Source organism: Neoarius graeffei, chromosome 20 (genome assembly GCF_027579695.1).
Source record: "Neoarius graeffei isolate fNeoGra1 chromosome 20, fNeoGra1.pri, whole genome shotgun sequence".
Taxonomy (NCBI): Eukaryota; Metazoa; Chordata; class Actinopteri; order Siluriformes; family Ariidae; genus Neoarius; species Neoarius graeffei.
In genome coordinates this window covers 29927577-29945706 of record NC_083588.1, presented here as the reverse complement: position 1 = coordinate 29945706, position 18130 = coordinate 29927577, and the positions used below count along the sequence as shown (strand labels likewise).

At 42.3% G+C, this 18130-nt stretch overlaps 1 protein-coding gene across 2 annotated transcripts in view; it reads left to right on the top strand.

Moving 5' to 3' along the window:
• LOC132868531 (alpha-1,6-mannosylglycoprotein 6-beta-N-acetylglucosaminyltransferase B-like) overlaps positions 1-18130 on the top strand; it is a 569499-nt gene that overhangs the window by 424563 nt on the left and 126806 nt on the right. For both annotated transcript variants that reach the window (XM_060901478.1, XM_060901476.1), the window contains exon 11: positions 1174-1305. In XM_060901478.1, coding sequence (XP_060757461.1) covers positions 1174-1305 — 132 coding nt within the window. The remainder of the gene's footprint in view (positions 1-1173; positions 1306-18130) is intronic.

Below are 18130 nucleotides of genomic sequence, written 5' to 3'. Positions count from 1 at the left end.
ACACCTTGCTCTTGGAGTGATCTTTGTTGGTCGACCACTCCTGGGGAGGCTAACAATGGTCTTGAATTTCCTCCATTTGTACACAATCTGTCTGATTGTGGATTGGTGGAGTCCAAGCTCTTTCGAGATGGTTTCATAGCCTTTTCCAGCCTGATGAGCATCAACAATGCTTTTTCTGAGGTCCTCAGAAATCTCCTTTGTTCATGCCATGATACACTTCCACAAACATGTGTTGTGAAGATCAGACTTTGATAGAGCTGTATTCTTTAAATAAAACAGGGTGCCCACGTACACCTGATTGTCATCCCATTGATTGAAAACACCTGACTCTAATTTCACCTTCAAATTACCTGCTAATCCTAGAGGTTCACATACTTTTGCCATTCATAGATATGTAATATTGGATCATTTTCTTCAATAAATAAATGACCAAGTATAATATTTATGTCTCATTTGTTTAACTGGGTTCTCTTTATCTACTTCTATGAAAAATCTGATTTTTCACACAAAAGTTTTAGGTCATATTTATGCAAAAATAGAAAATTCGATAGGCTTCACAAACATTCAAGCACCACTGTGTGTGTGTCTCTCTCTCTCTCTCTCTCTCTCTCTCTCTCTCTCTCATATATATAAAGTCAGGTAATTTGTTCTTTCTAGCTGAAGTGGACTGGTCAGGCACATGGATTTTAAACCACTTTATCCATTGTAAACCATTCCCAGGTTTAAAATGGAGTCTCAAATGAGATCCTAAGTGTCATTCTTCCTGTGTGTGTGTGTGTGTGTGTGTGTGTGTGTGCGTGTGTGCGCGAGAGAGAGAGAGTACATTTTGGAACAGCACAAAGTGCTTCTTTCTTTCTGCATTAGTGCCTGTAGATAGATTGCCTGTCTGTGTGCCGTGGTGCTTTCAAGAGACTATGCATCCATATCTATATTCAGCATCTACAGAGAGTGGCATGACAAAAGAGCTCTTCTTGATTTGGATTTTGCGTGCTAATGCATATGCACATAACAGTGGCACTTTGCTAATGGCCTGCTTTACCCCCATTAAAAATACTGTCGTACATTATGTTTATCAGGACTTTATGTGGCCTTTTATCAGCTCTGTTTAGGTTCCATAAGCACACTCCTAGACCTGCTTTTATAAGCCTACGTTTATTCAACAATTTCCCCCAGGTTTCTTGGTGTTCCACCAGGAAGAGGAAGCTGCCCATTGCGAGGACCTTTGCCCTTTGACCTCATCTACACTGACTACCATGGACTGCAGCAGATGAAGCAACACATGGGCCTCTCCCTCAAAAAGCACAAGTTAGTGTGTGTGTGTGTGTGTGTGTGTGAGAGAGAGAGAGAGAGCATTATACTATAGACCCTTTTCAGTCACGTGACCTTCGTAAACGCGACCACCATTTTGGACATGTAGCGGACTTCGGCTCGAATTGGTTTGAATGCGAGGAAGGCGACAAACGGAGAACATACAAGAAAAAGGAGCGAGATGCAAAAAACACCTTCGCTATCCAGCGACGTAGGGCATTTACAGGGCGAGCAGAGGGAGAAATAACAACAGTAACGACACATTAGCAACGCCGTACAGAAATAACGGTTTATGGCACAGACCCTTTCGGTTCTCGCTCATCTAGCTGCTACAATGACTGCTTAGACTGCAACAATAATACCTAATACACATTTAAGTATCCGTCATAAAGACGTGAAACTCGTTGAGTGACGAGTGTGTTCATTGATAAGCTAACACAATCTAAAAGTAGACATACCATCACACTGCCCTGGCGCTGTGTACAGTTTACCTTCTGTGGCCTTGGGGAGAAAAGCGAAGCGTTGACTAAATTGGACCTTAAACAGAGCCAAAGAGCAATTACTGACTACGCCACCAGGGGACTTTCACCCCAGGAATATTAACCAGAAAACACTTCACTATGTTGACACGCAAGGTTCGTTTGACTAAAGACACCAGAGACCAAAGTTATGAAAATACAAAAAGGCTATTTTATTTTGTTACAATGTTTACAAAATAATTCTTTCCTTTACTTCACAATCACTTTCATTCACACTCCAAAGGACTAACTAACATGCATGTGGGGCAAGGGTAAGGGAAAAATCAATATTAACAGGGCCGAGGCCTACCAGCAGGGGGCAAGATACCAGGAGACGGAGAAGAGATCCAAAGAGGCACACCATGCAAGCCCACGTGTCACACTCACTACAAACCAAATCAAAATAAATCAAATAAAATCAAAAACATAAAAAGAGAATTCCACACAGGCACACGTGAACACACACGCGGACAATAGGAAAACCACCACCACCTAAGGGATCAGCTGCCACCCCGCCTTGGGCACACAGTACCTGAAAAGTAAATAAACAGAAAAAAAGTAGAAGAGAGAAAATCAAACAAAGAAATAACACAGCTAAATCACAAACTAACCAATTAAAATGCACAACCACACACGATGTAAACTAAGGGAGGGGAACTACGTGGACCACTGATGATCCACAGCTTGCAATAGCCTCCCACCACTACTGGCATACAACTGGCAACCAAAAGCTGCTTGCTACGGCAGAAAAGGTTGGCAGACGTGGTTGCTAACCACATACAAATTCACATAAAATAAGCTCTCGTGAGCATTAAACCAAATAAACAAAATAAAAAAATAAAAGCATTAACATAAATCAGGCCCAATAAGATAGCCCACTGGCTATCCACAGCTATAGAAAAAGAGCCTCCTGCCAGCAGGTAAAGCCTGAGCAGGACTAAAACAAATAAACAAAAATACCCAATTTAACAGAAAATATCCCTCATACCACACTCCAAACACACACATTGATTATAAATGAATGATGATCAGGCACACAAACAATCTCACACACATACACACCCCCTACAAAAGTTAAAACTAGTGTTAAAGGGCTGTGGTGGTTTCGCAGCCCTCCTCATGCAGACAGCTGCATCAATCAAAGAAAACAGCACTTAGTAGAAACGCGCTGGCAAGAACAGCAGCAAACCCGGACCAAAACCGGCAACACCTAAAAAAACCACGCAAAATACTCAATTAACGCCACGCTTAATAAACTCAGAGTAGTAGGAATTCAAGGGGGAAGGGGCACATACCACACGATCCAAAACTCCTCGCCTAATCCCAGCGAGGCTCACAGAATTCCATGGGTCATCTGCGCTTAATACAGACGCCAAGAGAACATTCGAAAGTCGCTGCACACAAAATGCACAGCTGGACAAGACCGGGGGAAAGCCAAACAGTGGATACACTGAAAAGCAACCAAAGCCAGTCACAAATAAACCAAACGAAAGTTAGCCAGAGTAACAGAGTTCCAAACAAGCGTGTTTACCGGCCACAGGTAAACGGGAAGGGGTGTGACAAGAAACAGCAAGGGAGGGGGTCGTCACACCTCCAGAGTTCAAAATCACTCTACCATAAATAGGCTCATGACGCACGCCATTGATTAATTGGACTGGCCCCTCCCAATGCAGCCAGATCCCAAGGAAACTGCGGAGCAAGAGGTAATTCCACCTGCTACACTTCTATGGTTTGTGCACTCACTATTTGTCATTACTTTCTCCAACCGTTGTTAGAGATTACAGGGAACGGCCTGGATTTAAGAGACAAATACATGCTCCTATTGTTTTGAACACTTAGCCCATGTTTACATTAGACCGTATCAGAGGATCATCAGATTAACGTTTTTAAAAGCGATGAGTGTGCACACAGCAACACCAATACACGATTCGTCTGCACACAGCAACACCAATACACGGATACGCTCGGCTCCGCAGGCATCCTGCGCTCCAAATCACTCCGCCCTGAACAGCGAGTGCCCTCTGGAGGGTGCGCACTCCGGCCCTGCGCAGCTCACACAGCGCGCGAGTGAAGTGCACGAGCCACGATTCGGGACTGAGCCGCTGTGTGTGTGATCCCAGCGCAGATCACTTACCACTCGCAAGTGGAAGGATGGCAAGCCTAAAGACAATCGTTTTTTTTTTTTTTTTTTGTTATATAGTCAAGAGAGGTGTCGGATCACTGGATCCAGTGTAAATAGCTGCTGGAGCCAACGCCCGAGGTTCCGGAGCGCGCTCCGGCTTGCTCCCCCTCAAATTAAGCGCTGTTTGTAGGACACTGCCTCTGATCTGTCCTACAGTCTACCAACAGCAAAGGAACACAACGCTAGCTAATGTCGTTAGCTAATAGCTACTACAGAAGAACAAAGAGGTTACAATGGGTTATTTTAGCCTATTTGGTTACACACTCGCCGCCACAGAATGTTAACAGCAATGTAATGCCTTTTCTGGCTAATTTTATTCGTCTTACCTCCAACAAAGTGGTCACTACACAAGCGTTGGTATGCCGAGGGCTGCCAATCTGTTAATGGCCGCTATCCATCTTCTCCATCAGGATCCGATAAAATGATAAACCTTGCCTTGTTTGTTGATGGTTACTACATCCAGGTGCACAACAATATAGTGGCATGATGGAAGTCTTGCTGAAAATAAACACTTTCTTTGCTGCCGTTCCTCAATGCTGGCTGTGGTAAACTACTGGTAGTACATGTCCAAAATGGCGGCCGCGTTTGTCGTGACGTCACGTGAAAAGGGTCCATACATGTTATCAATCACCCTTCATGTTTAGATGTTTCATCTCTTGTGCTAATGATTGATTTTGCCATCACTGTACATCACTGATATAAGGTTGCAAGTATTTTCATGTAAGTCTTGTTCTGCAACAAGACCATTTCTGGGGGGAAAAGGTATAGCATTCACTCTTAAAAAGCCTTTAGTTTATTTTGCCTTACTAAAAGTAAATAAAGAACAGAACATTTAACATGCAAAAGTATCATGTAAATATTGCTAAATGCTGTAGAAGTCACATTTATATTGGGGGGCCTCGATGACTTTTCTTCATTGAAATGCCCCCAACTCAGATGTAGTGCCTCCCTTCCTATCTTTCTTTGAGGAACATTGTTTTTATAAGTCAATAATTTTCTCATGCGTTGTTTTTTGACAAACTGGAGATCCACGGCCCATCTTTGCTACTTAAAGTCTAGGCCTTTCCTGGTTTTACCTCATAACTCGCCCTAAATTGCCTCCGTCCCAACTCCGTCCCAAGAGAAACAGACGGACTGTGCCATTGATGCAAAGCACCATGGTATATATGTGACCCCCAAATGTCCCTGTGTACCCAAACACTGACTCCACCCCATCCTTTTGCGTTTCTACACCATCTACAACTTTCCTCCACTTGGCCTAACATTATATACATGTACAGTCTACACTGACTGTTCACTTTAATAGGAACACCTTTAGTTTACCATGATTGTACAGAGTGCTTATTTGAGTTATTATAGATCTTCTGTTAGCTTTGACCTGTCTGGTCATTCACCTCTGATCTCTCTCATCAACAAGGATTTTTGTTTTTCCTTGCTATTCTGTGTAAACTCGAGAGACTGTTGTGTGTAAAAATCCCAGGAGATCAGCAGTTTCCGAAATACTCAAACCAATCCATCTGACACCAACAACTATGCAAACCACGTGAACATTAATTGAAGCTCTTGACCTGTCTGCATGATCTGCCTCATGATTGACTGATTGGATAACTGCACAAATGAGCAGGTGTACATGTTCCTATTAAAGTGGATGGTGCATGCATTTCATCCTACAAATGATGTATGTATTTTTCAAAAATTGTTTCAGTGATCTGTTTAACACTATTGCGCCTATATGTTTGTCAGTATTTTATGACCAAAATAAATAAACCCAAAATATAAAAGCATAATATTTAGATTATTGGCATGCACTGCACAATATATCATACATGTATCATGCACATACAGTACTGTGCAAAAGTCTTAGGCACATGTAAAGAAATACTGTAGGCCAAAAATGGTTTTAAAATAATGAAATGTTTCAACATTAAAAAAAATACTATAAACAGCAGTAAGCCATAATAAATGAAACAAAGTCAATATTTGGTGTGAGAAGACCCTTTGCTTTAAATAAAATAGTATTCTCAGGTACAGTTAGTGCAGTTTTAGAAAATCAATCAGTTAGTCAGTCAATATGATATTAATCAGAAAAAAAAGAAGTCTTTTTAAAAAGTTATTTATAACAACTTAGACAGAACCTTATAAAATCAAAGACTCAATGTGTGTTTGATATCTGGTGAAGAATTCACTTTCTAAAAATTTTTAATAAGATATATTGGCACACTTTTTTGAAGTCTAGGCAATATTAAATAATAAATATGGGTTTGGCTGTCTTTGAGTTTTGCCACCTTAGGGCATGTGTGTATCTACTCTCTGACAGAAAAGAACTGGCAGGGTGATGTAGAGTGCTTTATCCCAGCGCTTCCTAAAAAAAATAACTTTTTGTTTCTATGATATCTTGGCAACAGATCACCATTCTAACCACCCATACAGTGGGGCAAAAAAGTATTTAGTCAGTCACCAATTGTGCACGTTCTCCCACTTAAAAAGATGAGAGGCCTGTAATTTTCATCATAGGTATACCTCAACTATGAGAGACAAAATGAGAAAAAAAATCCAGAAAATCACATTGTCTGATTTTTAAAGAATTTATTTGCAAATTATGGTGGAAAATAAGTATTTGGTCAATAACAAAAGTTCATCTCAATACTTTGTTATATACCCTTTGTTGGCAATGACAGAGGTCAACAGTTTTCTGTAAGTCTTCACAAGGTTTTCACACACTGTATTTTGGCCCATTCCTCCATGCAGATCTCCTCTAGAGCAGTGATGTTTTGGGGCTGTCGCTGGGCAACACGGACTTTCAACTCCCTCCAAAGATTTTCTATGGGGTTGAGATCTGGAGACTGGCTAGGCCACTCCAGGACCTTGAAATACTCCTTACGAAGCCACTCCTTCGTTGCCCGGGCGGTGTGTTTGGGATGATTGTTATGCTGAAAGACCCAGCCATGTTTCATCTTCAATGCCCTTGCTGATGGAAGGAGGTTTTCACTCAAAATCTCACGATACATGGCCCCATTCATTCTTTCCTTTACACGGATCAGTTGTCCTGGTCCCTTTGCAGAAAAACAGCCCCAAAGCATGATGTTTCCACCCCCATGCTTCACAGTAGGTATGGTGTTCTTTGGATGCAACTCAGCATTCTTTCTCCTCCAAACATGACAAGCTGAATTTTTACCAAAAAGTTCTATTTTGGTTTCATCTGACCATATGACATTCTCCCAATCCTTTTCTGAATCATCCAAATGCTCTCTAGCAAACTTCAGACAGGCCTGGACATGTACTGGCTTAAGTCAAGTCAAGTTTATTTGTATAGCACTTTTAACAATAAACATTGTCGCAAAGCAGCTTTACAGAATTTGAATGACTTAAAACATGAACTAATTTTATCCCTAATCTATCCCCAATGAGCAAGCCTGTGGTGACGGTGGCAAGGAAAAACTCCCTCAGACGACATGAGGAAGAAACCTTGAGAGGAACCAGACTCAAAAGGGAACCCATCCTCATTTGGGCAACAACAGACAGCCTGACTATAATATTAACAGTTTTAACATGAGGACAGTTTCGTTGATGTTATAACTCTTCATTGATGGAAACTTGAGTGAAAAACTGTTCATGATAACTGCAGTCCTAAAGTTAGCAAGACAACTGTAGTCCTCAGCCATAAAAGCATGACTCTAAGAGTCCAGAACATCCTCCAGGTATAACCCTCAATTGTCCTCATGGGGCCGTCCTTCACAGGAGCGATGCGATAAAACTCCGACCAGACACAGGGCACCAGGATGGATCAAGTGGGTCCGAGGGGCAGAAGAGGCCAGCATCTCAATCCCAGGACCAACATGGACAGATTGGGGGGGGGGGGGGGGGGAAGGGGAAGAAAACACATGTTGTTAGGTATGCCCTAAAAATGGCAAGTATTAAATCTGTGTGGTAGGCTCGCAGAGACGAGAGTCTTGACATCAGGCATAACACACAACAATGGCATGTTAATATGGTAAAAAATATATCATGACCTGCTCTGGCTGGATGCTTGATTGGGTGATGGGAGCACACTCCTCAGCAATGATGAGATGCAGATGGGACCCTTAGGGCTGGCCAAGACAATTCAGTTACATTTCACCGGGTCTGGGACATGTGACAGAAGTCTGACGGCCGATTCCCTGCAGGCTACGATAGCCAGTCGAGGTCTCCACCCTCTCCACCAAAAGATTTCCTGTTGACTCCATGTAACTCAGAGGGACAGATTTGGGGTGGGGGGGAGGGAAAGAAAACGCAGGTTGTTAGGTATGACCAATGTCACCTGAATAAGTAGGAGCAGTATACATATTGCACCGAGTACAAGCAGGGACTCCGGCAACTAACTATGACAGCATAACTAAAAGGAGGGAGCCCCGGAACAAAGCAGCCAGCCACTGCACCATCAACAAACTCAAGTGAGCAAGCGAGTGGGGACTGACAGCATCCATACATCCCAGTTTACCAAAACACTATGTCTGAGGACCCTCTAGATCTACACCTTTACCTCATAAACACCATTAACAAAAGGCTTGACTAAACAGATATGTTTTCAGCTTAGACTTAAATGCTGAGACGGTGTCTGATTCCCGAACATTACTTGGAAGGCTGTTCCATAACTGTGGGGCTTTGTAAGAAAAGGCTCTGCCCCCTGATGTAGCCTTCACTATACGAGGTACCAGCAGATAGCCTGCACCTTTTGATCTAAGTAGGCGTGGCGGGTCATAGAGGAGCAGAAGTTCACTCAGGTACTGTGGTGCGAGACCATTTAGTGCTTTAAAGGTCAATAGTAGTATTTTATAATCAATACGAAACTTGATTGGGAGCCAATGCAGTGTGGATAAGACAGGCGTGATGTGGTCATATTTTCTAGTTCTAGTAAGGACTCTTGCTGCTGCATTTTGAACTAACTGGAGCTTATTTATGCACTTATTGGAACATCCAGACAGTAAGGCATTACAATAATCCATCCTGGAGGTAACGAAAGCATGGACTAGTTTTTCTGCATCATGCAATGACATTAAATTTCTTATCTTTGCAATATTTTTGAGATGAAAGAAAGCTATCCGGGTGATGTTATCAATGTGAGTTTCGAATGAAAGACTGGGGTCAATAATCACTCCGAGGTCTTTTACTGCTGCACGTGAAGAAACAGAAAGGCCATCCAGAGTCACTGTGTAATCAGAAAACTTACTTCTAGCTGTATGTGGTCCTAGCACAAGTACTTCAGTCTTGTCAGAGTTAAGCAGAAGGAAATTAATAAGCATCCAGTGTCTAATGTCCTTAACACGTTCCTCAATTCTATTAAGCTGGTGTCTCTCATCAGGTTTTGCAGAGACATACAACTGTGTGTCATCAGCATAACAGTGGAAACTAATACAATGTTTACGAATAATTTCACCCAGAGGTAACATATATAGAGAAAAAAAGCAGTGGACCCAAGACAGAACCTTGTGGAACACCAAACTTTACCTCGGTATGTCTAGAAATATCACCATTTATATCAACATACTGATAACGATCAGTTAGATAAGACCTGAGCCAGGACAGGGCCATTCCCTTAACTCCCACAACATTTTCTAGTCTATCCAGAAGAATGGAATGATCAATGGTATCAAATGCTGCACTAAGGTCAAGCAACACAAGTAGCGAGACACAGCCCTGATCAGACGCCAACAGTAGGTCGTTTACTACTTTAACCAGTGCTGTCTCTGTGCTATGATGAGGTCTAAATCCTGACTGATACATTTCATGGATGTTATTCCTATGTAAATATGAGCATAACTGCTGTGCCACAGCTTTTTCAAGGATCTTGGAGATAAAGGGGAGGTTTGATATTGGCCAATAATTGGACAGCTGACAGGGATCAAGGTCAGGTTTTTTAATCAGGGGTTTGATAACTGCTAGTTTAAAGGATTTGGGTACATAGCCAATCGTAAGAGAAGAATTTATTATTTTTAGAAGCAGTTCAATTACTCCAGGCATTATCTGTTTGAATAGATGTGTAGGTAAGGGATCTAGTATGCAAGTTGAGGCTTTTGATGTAGAGATTAATGAAAGTAATTCAGTTTCTTTAAGGGGAGTAAAACATTCTGATGATCTGATACAGTTATATAGTTAACTACAAGGTCACTTTCATTGTCTGACCTTAAATTAGTAGTTTGAATTTTTTGTCGGATATTCTCAATTTTGTCATAAAAAAATTCATGAAGTCGTTGCTACTACATACTGCGGGTGTGCATGTGTTGATAGTGGACTTATTCCTGGTTAATTTTGCTACAGTATTAAATAGGAATCTAGGATTATTTTTGTTATCTTCTATTAGGGAGGAGAAATATGTTGATCTCGCTGCACTAAGAGCTTTTCTATACTTCAGGAAGCTCTCCTTCCAAGCTAATTTGAACACTACCAATTTTGTTTGAAGCCATTTACGTTCCAATTTTCGAGTGGTCTGTTTTAATGTGCGAGTGTTATCATTATACCAGGGTGCTAATTTTTTGTCTCTGACCATTTTCCTTTTAAGAGGAGCTACATTATCTAAAGTATGGCAGAATGTTGAATCTAAGCATTCAGTTGCCTGATCAAGTTCTGCAGGGGCTGACAGTGACCCAATCAAAGTTGATAACTCTGGGAGATCATTTATAAAGCTCTGTGCAGTAGTTGACATGAAAGTACGTTTAATACAGTAGCGTGGTGAGGTGCATATATTATTACTCAGACATAGTTTGAATGAGATGAGACAATGATCTGAGATAACTTCAGACTGTGGAAGTATGACTATTGTCTACATTTAATCTGAATGTTAGTATTAGATCAAGGGTGTGACCACCATTATGGGTCGGTCCTATGACATTCTGCTTAATCCCAACTGAATCTAAGATGGACACAAACGCTGTTTTTAAAGGGTCTTCTGGGTTATCGAAGTGAATATTAAAATCTCCGACAACTAAAGCTTTGTCTAAGGAAATAACCAGATCTGAGATAAAATCTGCAAATTCAGAAAGAAACTCAGAATATGGCCCCGGGGGCCTGTAAATAATAAGCAATGGAATTAACTGGGTAGACTTATTTTTCGAGGCTACATACATTATATGAGTATGAAGAACTTCAAATGTATTAAACTTATAACCAGGTTTTTGTGTTACACCTAGATAATCATTATAAATAACCGCAACGCCTCCTCCTCTGCCAGTTAGATGAGGCTGGTGTATATAACTGTATCCAGGAGGACTCGCTTCATTTAATGCTATATATTCATTTGGCTTAATCCATGTTTCAGTTAAACAAAGTACATTAAACTCCTGATCAGTAATGAGTTCATTAACCATTAGCGCTTTAGATGTAAGAGATCTAATATTTAATAGCCCCACCTTTAGATCAAAGGTGCTGGCAGCAGCTGTACAGTCAGTATGATCTAATTTTATATTGATTAGGTTACTGGAACAAACTCTCTGAAAATTTCTACCTTTTTGTTGAGCTCAGGGAACAGACACAGTCTCAATGTAGTGGACCCTGAGTGACGACTTTGTGCAGCTAGCAGACAGTCAGTTTAGCCTGTTCGTCTGCTCCCTGGCCTTGGCTCTGGATTGTCAGAAATTAACTAGGCCTGTTCTGAGACTATGACCTATGCTGCAGGAAATGAGAGCAGCACCTTCCCAAGTGGGATGGATACCGTCCCGCCCTAACAGGCCAGCAGTGCCCTCAAAATTAGCCCAATTATCTATAAAGCCCACACTGTTTTCAGAGCACCACCTGGACAGCCAGCAGTTCAGCGATCATAGCCTGCTGTAAGCTACATCGCCACGCCGCATTGGGATGGGGCCAGAGCATACTCCAGCATCGGACATCGCCTTCGCTAATTTAAACACCTCTACAAAGTTACTCTTAGTAACCTCAGACTGACGAAGGTGTATATCATTAGCTCCTGCATGGATAACTATCTTTGAGAACATGTGCTTGCCTAGGACCCTAAGATTACCTGCTATGTCCGGCACCCTGGCTCCCGGTATACACCTGACTAAAGCTGCTGGTGCCCCTAAAGGCTGAGCTAATTTCACGTGCCGTATGATAGAGTCCCCTATAACCAGAGCTCTTTCAGGTTTCTCAGCGGGTGCATCACTAAGGAGAGCAAACCTGTTCGGCACGTGACGCGGAGAGGAGTGGTGCTCCCGTGGGCGAGCCTCAGCGGTAGCTTTGGCTCTATGCTTATGCCGCCGAGTCGTCACCCATTCGCCCCGCTGTAAGGGCTCTAATGCCGGAGTTGGGGGATTACTAACTCCACCTAGGGCATCCAGACTTTCCCTTACAGAAACTACACTGTTCTCACGTTCACTAACCTGCTCTAAAGCCTGGACACGCGCTTCTAGCACTGTAATCTTCTCCGTCAGAGAGCTAACTAATCTGCGCTTATCACAAATAAAGCTAATAAAGCTATCGCTAGCGACGGAGGAAGAATGACTAAACATCCTGCACTCAGCACACTGAACAGGCTGAAGGTGTGCCATGATGAAAAGATTCACGTACCTTAAACGAAGATCTGTTGATATTAAAGCAGATCCGATGTGGATGGCCTCTGCTTGTGGTCTTTACACAGGAGGAGAGAAAAAGAAATCTTCCGGTCTCGGCGTTCTTCCAAAAAAAGAAAAACTGGGAAAAAAAAAAACGGAAAAAGGAAAGCGAAAGTGAAAAGTACAAAAAGGAAAGCGACAGTACAATAAAAATGAAGAGGATACTGGAAATTTAATTTTAAATTTAAGCAGGGGGACACGTCTGGCACTGCAGGATTTGAGTCCCCGGCGGCGTAGTGTGTTAATGATGGTAGCCTTTGTTACTTTGGTCCCAGCTCTCTGCAGGTCATTCACTAGGTCCCCCCATGTGGTTCTGGGATTTTTGCTCACCGTTCTTGTGATCATTTTGACCCCACGGGGTGAGATCTTGCGTGGAGCCCCAGTTCGAGGGAGATTATCAGTGGTCTTGTATGTCTTCCATTTTCTAATAATTGCTCCCACAGTTGATTTCTTCACACCAAGCTGCTTACCTATTGCAGGTTCAGTCTTCCCAGCCTGGTGCAGGTCTACAATTTTGTTTCTGGTGTCCTTTGACAGCTCTTTGGTCTTGGCCATAGTGGAGTTTGGAGTGTGACTGTTTGAGGTTGTGGACAGGTGTCTTTTATACTGATAACAAGTTCAAACAGGTGCCATTAATACAGGTAACGAGTGGAGGACAGAGGAGCCTCTTAAAGAAGTTGTTACAGGTCTGTGAGAGTCAGAAATCTTGCTTGTTTGTAGGTGACCAAATACTTATTTTAGGGCCCTGTCACACTATAGCGTTTTGTTCGACGTTTGGTTGCATTTTTAAAAATTTGAGAAACGCCGGGGAACGTCGACGTTCTTCAAATTAAGTTTCTAGGTCAACGATGTTGTAACGTTCTTGTAACGCTTGGGTAACGCTCAGCCAACGTTCCCTCAGCGTCAGGCGACGTTTGTGGTCGAAAATAGCAGCAAAACCTAGCGTTCTCATAGCGTCCACAGCGCTTTGATAGCGTTCTCATAGCGTTTGGGTAGCGTCTGCCTTGCGTCCAGGTAACGTTCTCGACGTTTGTCCAGCGTCTAGCTGACGTTCTCGACGTTTCCACAGCGTCTGCCTAGCGTTCCTGTAGCATTTGAGTAACCCGTGGAGCGTTTGTGTAACGTTCCTGTTACGTTTCGCCAACCTGTGGCTGGACGCGCAGTATAAAAGGGGGGCTTTTGGCCAGAGTGCATCACTTCCATTTCAACCACCGCGCAGTCAACATCGCAGAAGTATGTGTCAGCAACTTGTTCAGCACCCTGGACAGTCCAGTTCCAGTTGCCACCCCGTCCATGGCTACCTCTCTGAATGACATGCTGAACACTCCACAGCCACCAGTGGACCCAGAGACTGACTCTTAGAACTTTTTGTTAGGAATCTGTAAATAAATGTTGTACATATTTTGAACTTTGCTTGCTACTTGCATGAAACTTTCAATTTCTTGTTTTTAATATTGTACCCCCCAAAAAAATAATGAAAAAAAATACAAAATAAAAAATAAAATAAAAAAAATACAAAATAAAAAGTAAAATAAAAAATAAAATAAAAAATAAAATAAAAAATACAAAATACAAAATAAAAAAGATTAAAAAATGAAAAAAAAATAAAACAATACAAAATAAAACTATGACATTTATTAATACTGTTTTATACGTTTGGTTACGTGAAAAGGGGTCGACCGGGAACTCAGTAAAATAAATAATTGAAAAAGAGATCGTGGCTAGAACAGATTGGCTAAAAAAGTAGGGCGATCAGTAAAAATAATTACTTCGAAATGACACACACAATTACTTTTATTATTACTGTTATCTACAAATAAGTCATTGTAAGTAAGTTACACATACAATATTTCAGTTTCTAAAAGTTGTGTCTACCAAAAAGTATAGTCTATATTAAGTCCATTCTGCATTGCAACACTAGGGTCCAGGTCTACACCATCCTGTCCTGCCAGTCCAGTGCCCCAGCTGAGGAGTTGACCCAGTGCTTGATGAGGTTCCTCTGCTTCTTGGCTTCCTTGGTCGCAGTGTTGGGGCCTGCAACAACCTGTGTGTCTTCCATATTGAAGCCATCTCTCCAGGCACCAGGCACAAAGTCTTCTTCTGGACCTTCTGGCTGGTTCAGCTGTTGGTTCTGCAGCGTTGGATATCTGACCCTCATCAAGTTGTGAAGGACCAAGCAGGTCTTCACTATCAGCTTCACAGTCTCTGGCTTGTGCTGCATAGTGCCAAGAATCACCTGGAACCTGTTGGCAAGGATCCCAAAGGCGTTCTCCACGACCCTCCTGGCTCTCGACAGTCTGTAGTTGAAAATGCGCTCCTCCTGTGATAGACCACGGAGACTGTAGGGCTTCATCATGTAGGCTCTCAGGGCAAAGGCATCATCTCCAATGAAGAAGTATGGAACATCTGTAGTGTCTTGTGGGAGAGGTATAGGCTGTGGAAACCCAAGCAGGTCTTCTTCAGCTCCATGTTTCAGCTCACTGGAGTTGTAGATCTGGGCATCAGATGCTGATCCCAGGCCTCCAAGTTCTTCCCACAGGAACTTGTAGTCAGAATCCACAAGGGCCAGCAACACGATGGAATAGAACCCCTTGTAGTTGTAGTACAAGGAGCCACTCTCTGCAGGACACCTAATGGCCACATGCTTGCCATCTAGTGCTTCCAGGACATGGGGGAAGTTCCACCTCTGATAGAATCTGTCAGCAACTTCCTTCCACTCTTCTGGCGTACTGGGGCAGGTCAGCATCTCATCCAGGTACTCGTCCAGTATGGCATGGCAAACCTCTCTGACCACCAGTGACTGTGTGTTGTGAGGTACTCTCCAGCCAAACTTCTGCGAAGCATAGCTGTCACCAGAGGCAAGGTGTCGCAAAGTCAGAGCCAGCTTCATACCAGGGTCGAGGGCCGGTCTAAAGCGAGTGTCCTTCTTGGTGATCCTGGGACCAACTCTCTGTCTCAGCTCATCAAACATCACTGCTGGCATGCGCAGGAAGTTGTGGAAGGAGGCTTGGTCTTCAGCTCTGAGTTCAGCCATCAGCTTGTCATAAACACCAAACTGTGGTCGCCTTCCTATCCAGGGTCTCACCCAGCTCTTTCTCCCTCTCCTCTTCCTTTTCTTCTTTGACTCTGCCTTGGACATCTTAACCTGGTGCAATGCCAACTGCAGGAGGTTGTTGTGATGCATGAGAGCAGCAACAGCATACTGGTGTTTCTCTTGGCCTGTCATTATTCTGAAGTCTTCACTCTGTGAAAGTTCCAACAGGACTGTCGGTGGCCTCTGCAAGCCCCTTTAATATATGGCAAGTGCCTGCCAAATGCTCCTGAACGCTACCAGTAGGTTACAGGCGCGTTACAAGGACGCTACATGGATGTTACACAGACGCTGGAAAAATTCAGAATGCTGACAGACGTTAGAAAGACGTTGAAAGAGCGTTACATGAGCGTTAAGAATGCTCGGCGAACGCTGACGAATGCTGAAAAACGTTGGCGACACGCTGGACAGACGTTCGATGGACGTTACACAGGCGTTATGCAAGCGTTACCCAAGCGCTAGGCACGCGCTGGACACTCGACCCTGATGGGCCGGCATCCGCCTAGCGTCCAGGGAACATCCTGACTTTCGAGTAATGTTCGAGTAATGCCCGCAAACTTTCGTGTAACGTTCCTCTAACGTGTAAGTAGCGTTTTGATAGAATGTCCTGAATTTTTGTGCACTCTGAGAGGCTGTCTTGTAGATAATGGAATTGCAAAATAATAGTAATAATAAATCTTAATAAAATGTCTCCAGGAGATAAAATGAAGGAAAGGACCCTGATTTGTCATGTATATTAAATCCATTTAGTCTTTAGATTCAGGCTAATTTTTGTTTTATTGTGACTCATGTCTCCATTTCAATTTGCCTTGAGCTGTGTATTTAATTTCATTCTTAATGCTCAAGTACAGTGAGCCTGAGCCATGCTTTAACAAAATTCAGATTAATTAGGATAATAAAGATGAACACAACCAAACAGCTCTAACCAAAGAAAATGGTTAATGAAAATAGGTTTTCATTGCAACTGGGTCCAGGTTTAAAGATGATATTTTGAAAAACGTGTGCACATGCATATGAAATGGTATCTGGAGTGCCTACTAAGCCATAAACTCTGAAATATGACAACCCAGTCAGTTTCTTTTGGCCTGCCTATTTCAGGAAACCTGTGCTGCAACAAGCCATTCAGATTTGGCTCACCTTTCTACAACCCTGTTTTCAGAAAAGTCGGGACACTGTAAAATGTAAATAAAAACAGAATGCTATGATTTGAAAACCATCAAAACCTTATATTTCATTCAAAATAGTACAAACATATCAAATGTTGAAATTGAGAAATCCATTTTTTTTAATATATGCTCATTTTTAATATATTGCCAGCATCATGCTTCAAAAAAAGTTGGGACAGGGCAACAGAAGACGAGAAAAGTTGTGTAATATTTTAAAAAAATACTTTGGTTAATTGACAACAGGTCAGTAACATGATTGGATATAAAAAGAGCCATCCCAGAGAGGCTGAGTCTTTCAGAAGTAAAGATAAGGAGAGGTTCACCACTCTGTGAAAGACTGTGTGGGCAAACAGTCCAACAATATCAGTATAGCAGTCCTAAACCTAAAATTGCAAAGAATTTGGGGATCACATAATCTACCGTACATAATATAATTAAAAGGTTCAAAGAATCTGGAGAAGTCTCCTTACACAAGGGACAAGGCCAAAAACTAACATTGGATGCCCATGACCTTCAGAACCCTCAGGAAGCACTGCAATACAAACAGACATGATTTTGTCTTGGAAATCGCTGCATGGGCTCAGGAACATTTCTGAAAACCATCGTCTGTGAACAGAGTTCATCACTACATCCACAAACACAAGTTAAATCCATATATAAATAATATCCAGAAACACTGCCACCTTCTCTGGGCCTGATCCCAACTTTAAAAGCCATAATCTCTGAAGGTATGGGGGTGTGTTAGTGTAAACGGCATGGGTAGTTTGCACATCTGGGAATGCACAATTAATGCTGAATTATATGTACAGGTTTGGGAGCAATATGCTGCTATCCAGACAACATCTTTTTCAGGGAAGGCCTTGCTTAGTTCAGGAAGACAATGCCAGATCACATTCTGCACATATTAGAATGGCATGGCTCCACAAAAAGAGTCCAGGTGCTAAAAACTGACCTGCCTGTATTCCAGATCTGTCTCCCACTGAAAACATTTGCTGCATTATGAAGTGCAAAACACGACAAAGGGCTAGAGCAAGTAGAGCAAAATACGACAAAACATGACCCAAACTGTTGAGCAACTGAAATTGAACATCAGGCAAGATATACATAAAACATTTCACTTTCAAAACTAGAGTAGTTGGTCTCCTCAGTTCCTAAACATTCACAGAGTGTTGTTAAAAGTGATGCAACAGTGGTAAACATGCCCCTGTCCCAACTTTTTTGAAACATATTGCTGACATCAAATTCATAATGAGCATACATTTTTCAAAAACAATACAATTTCTCAG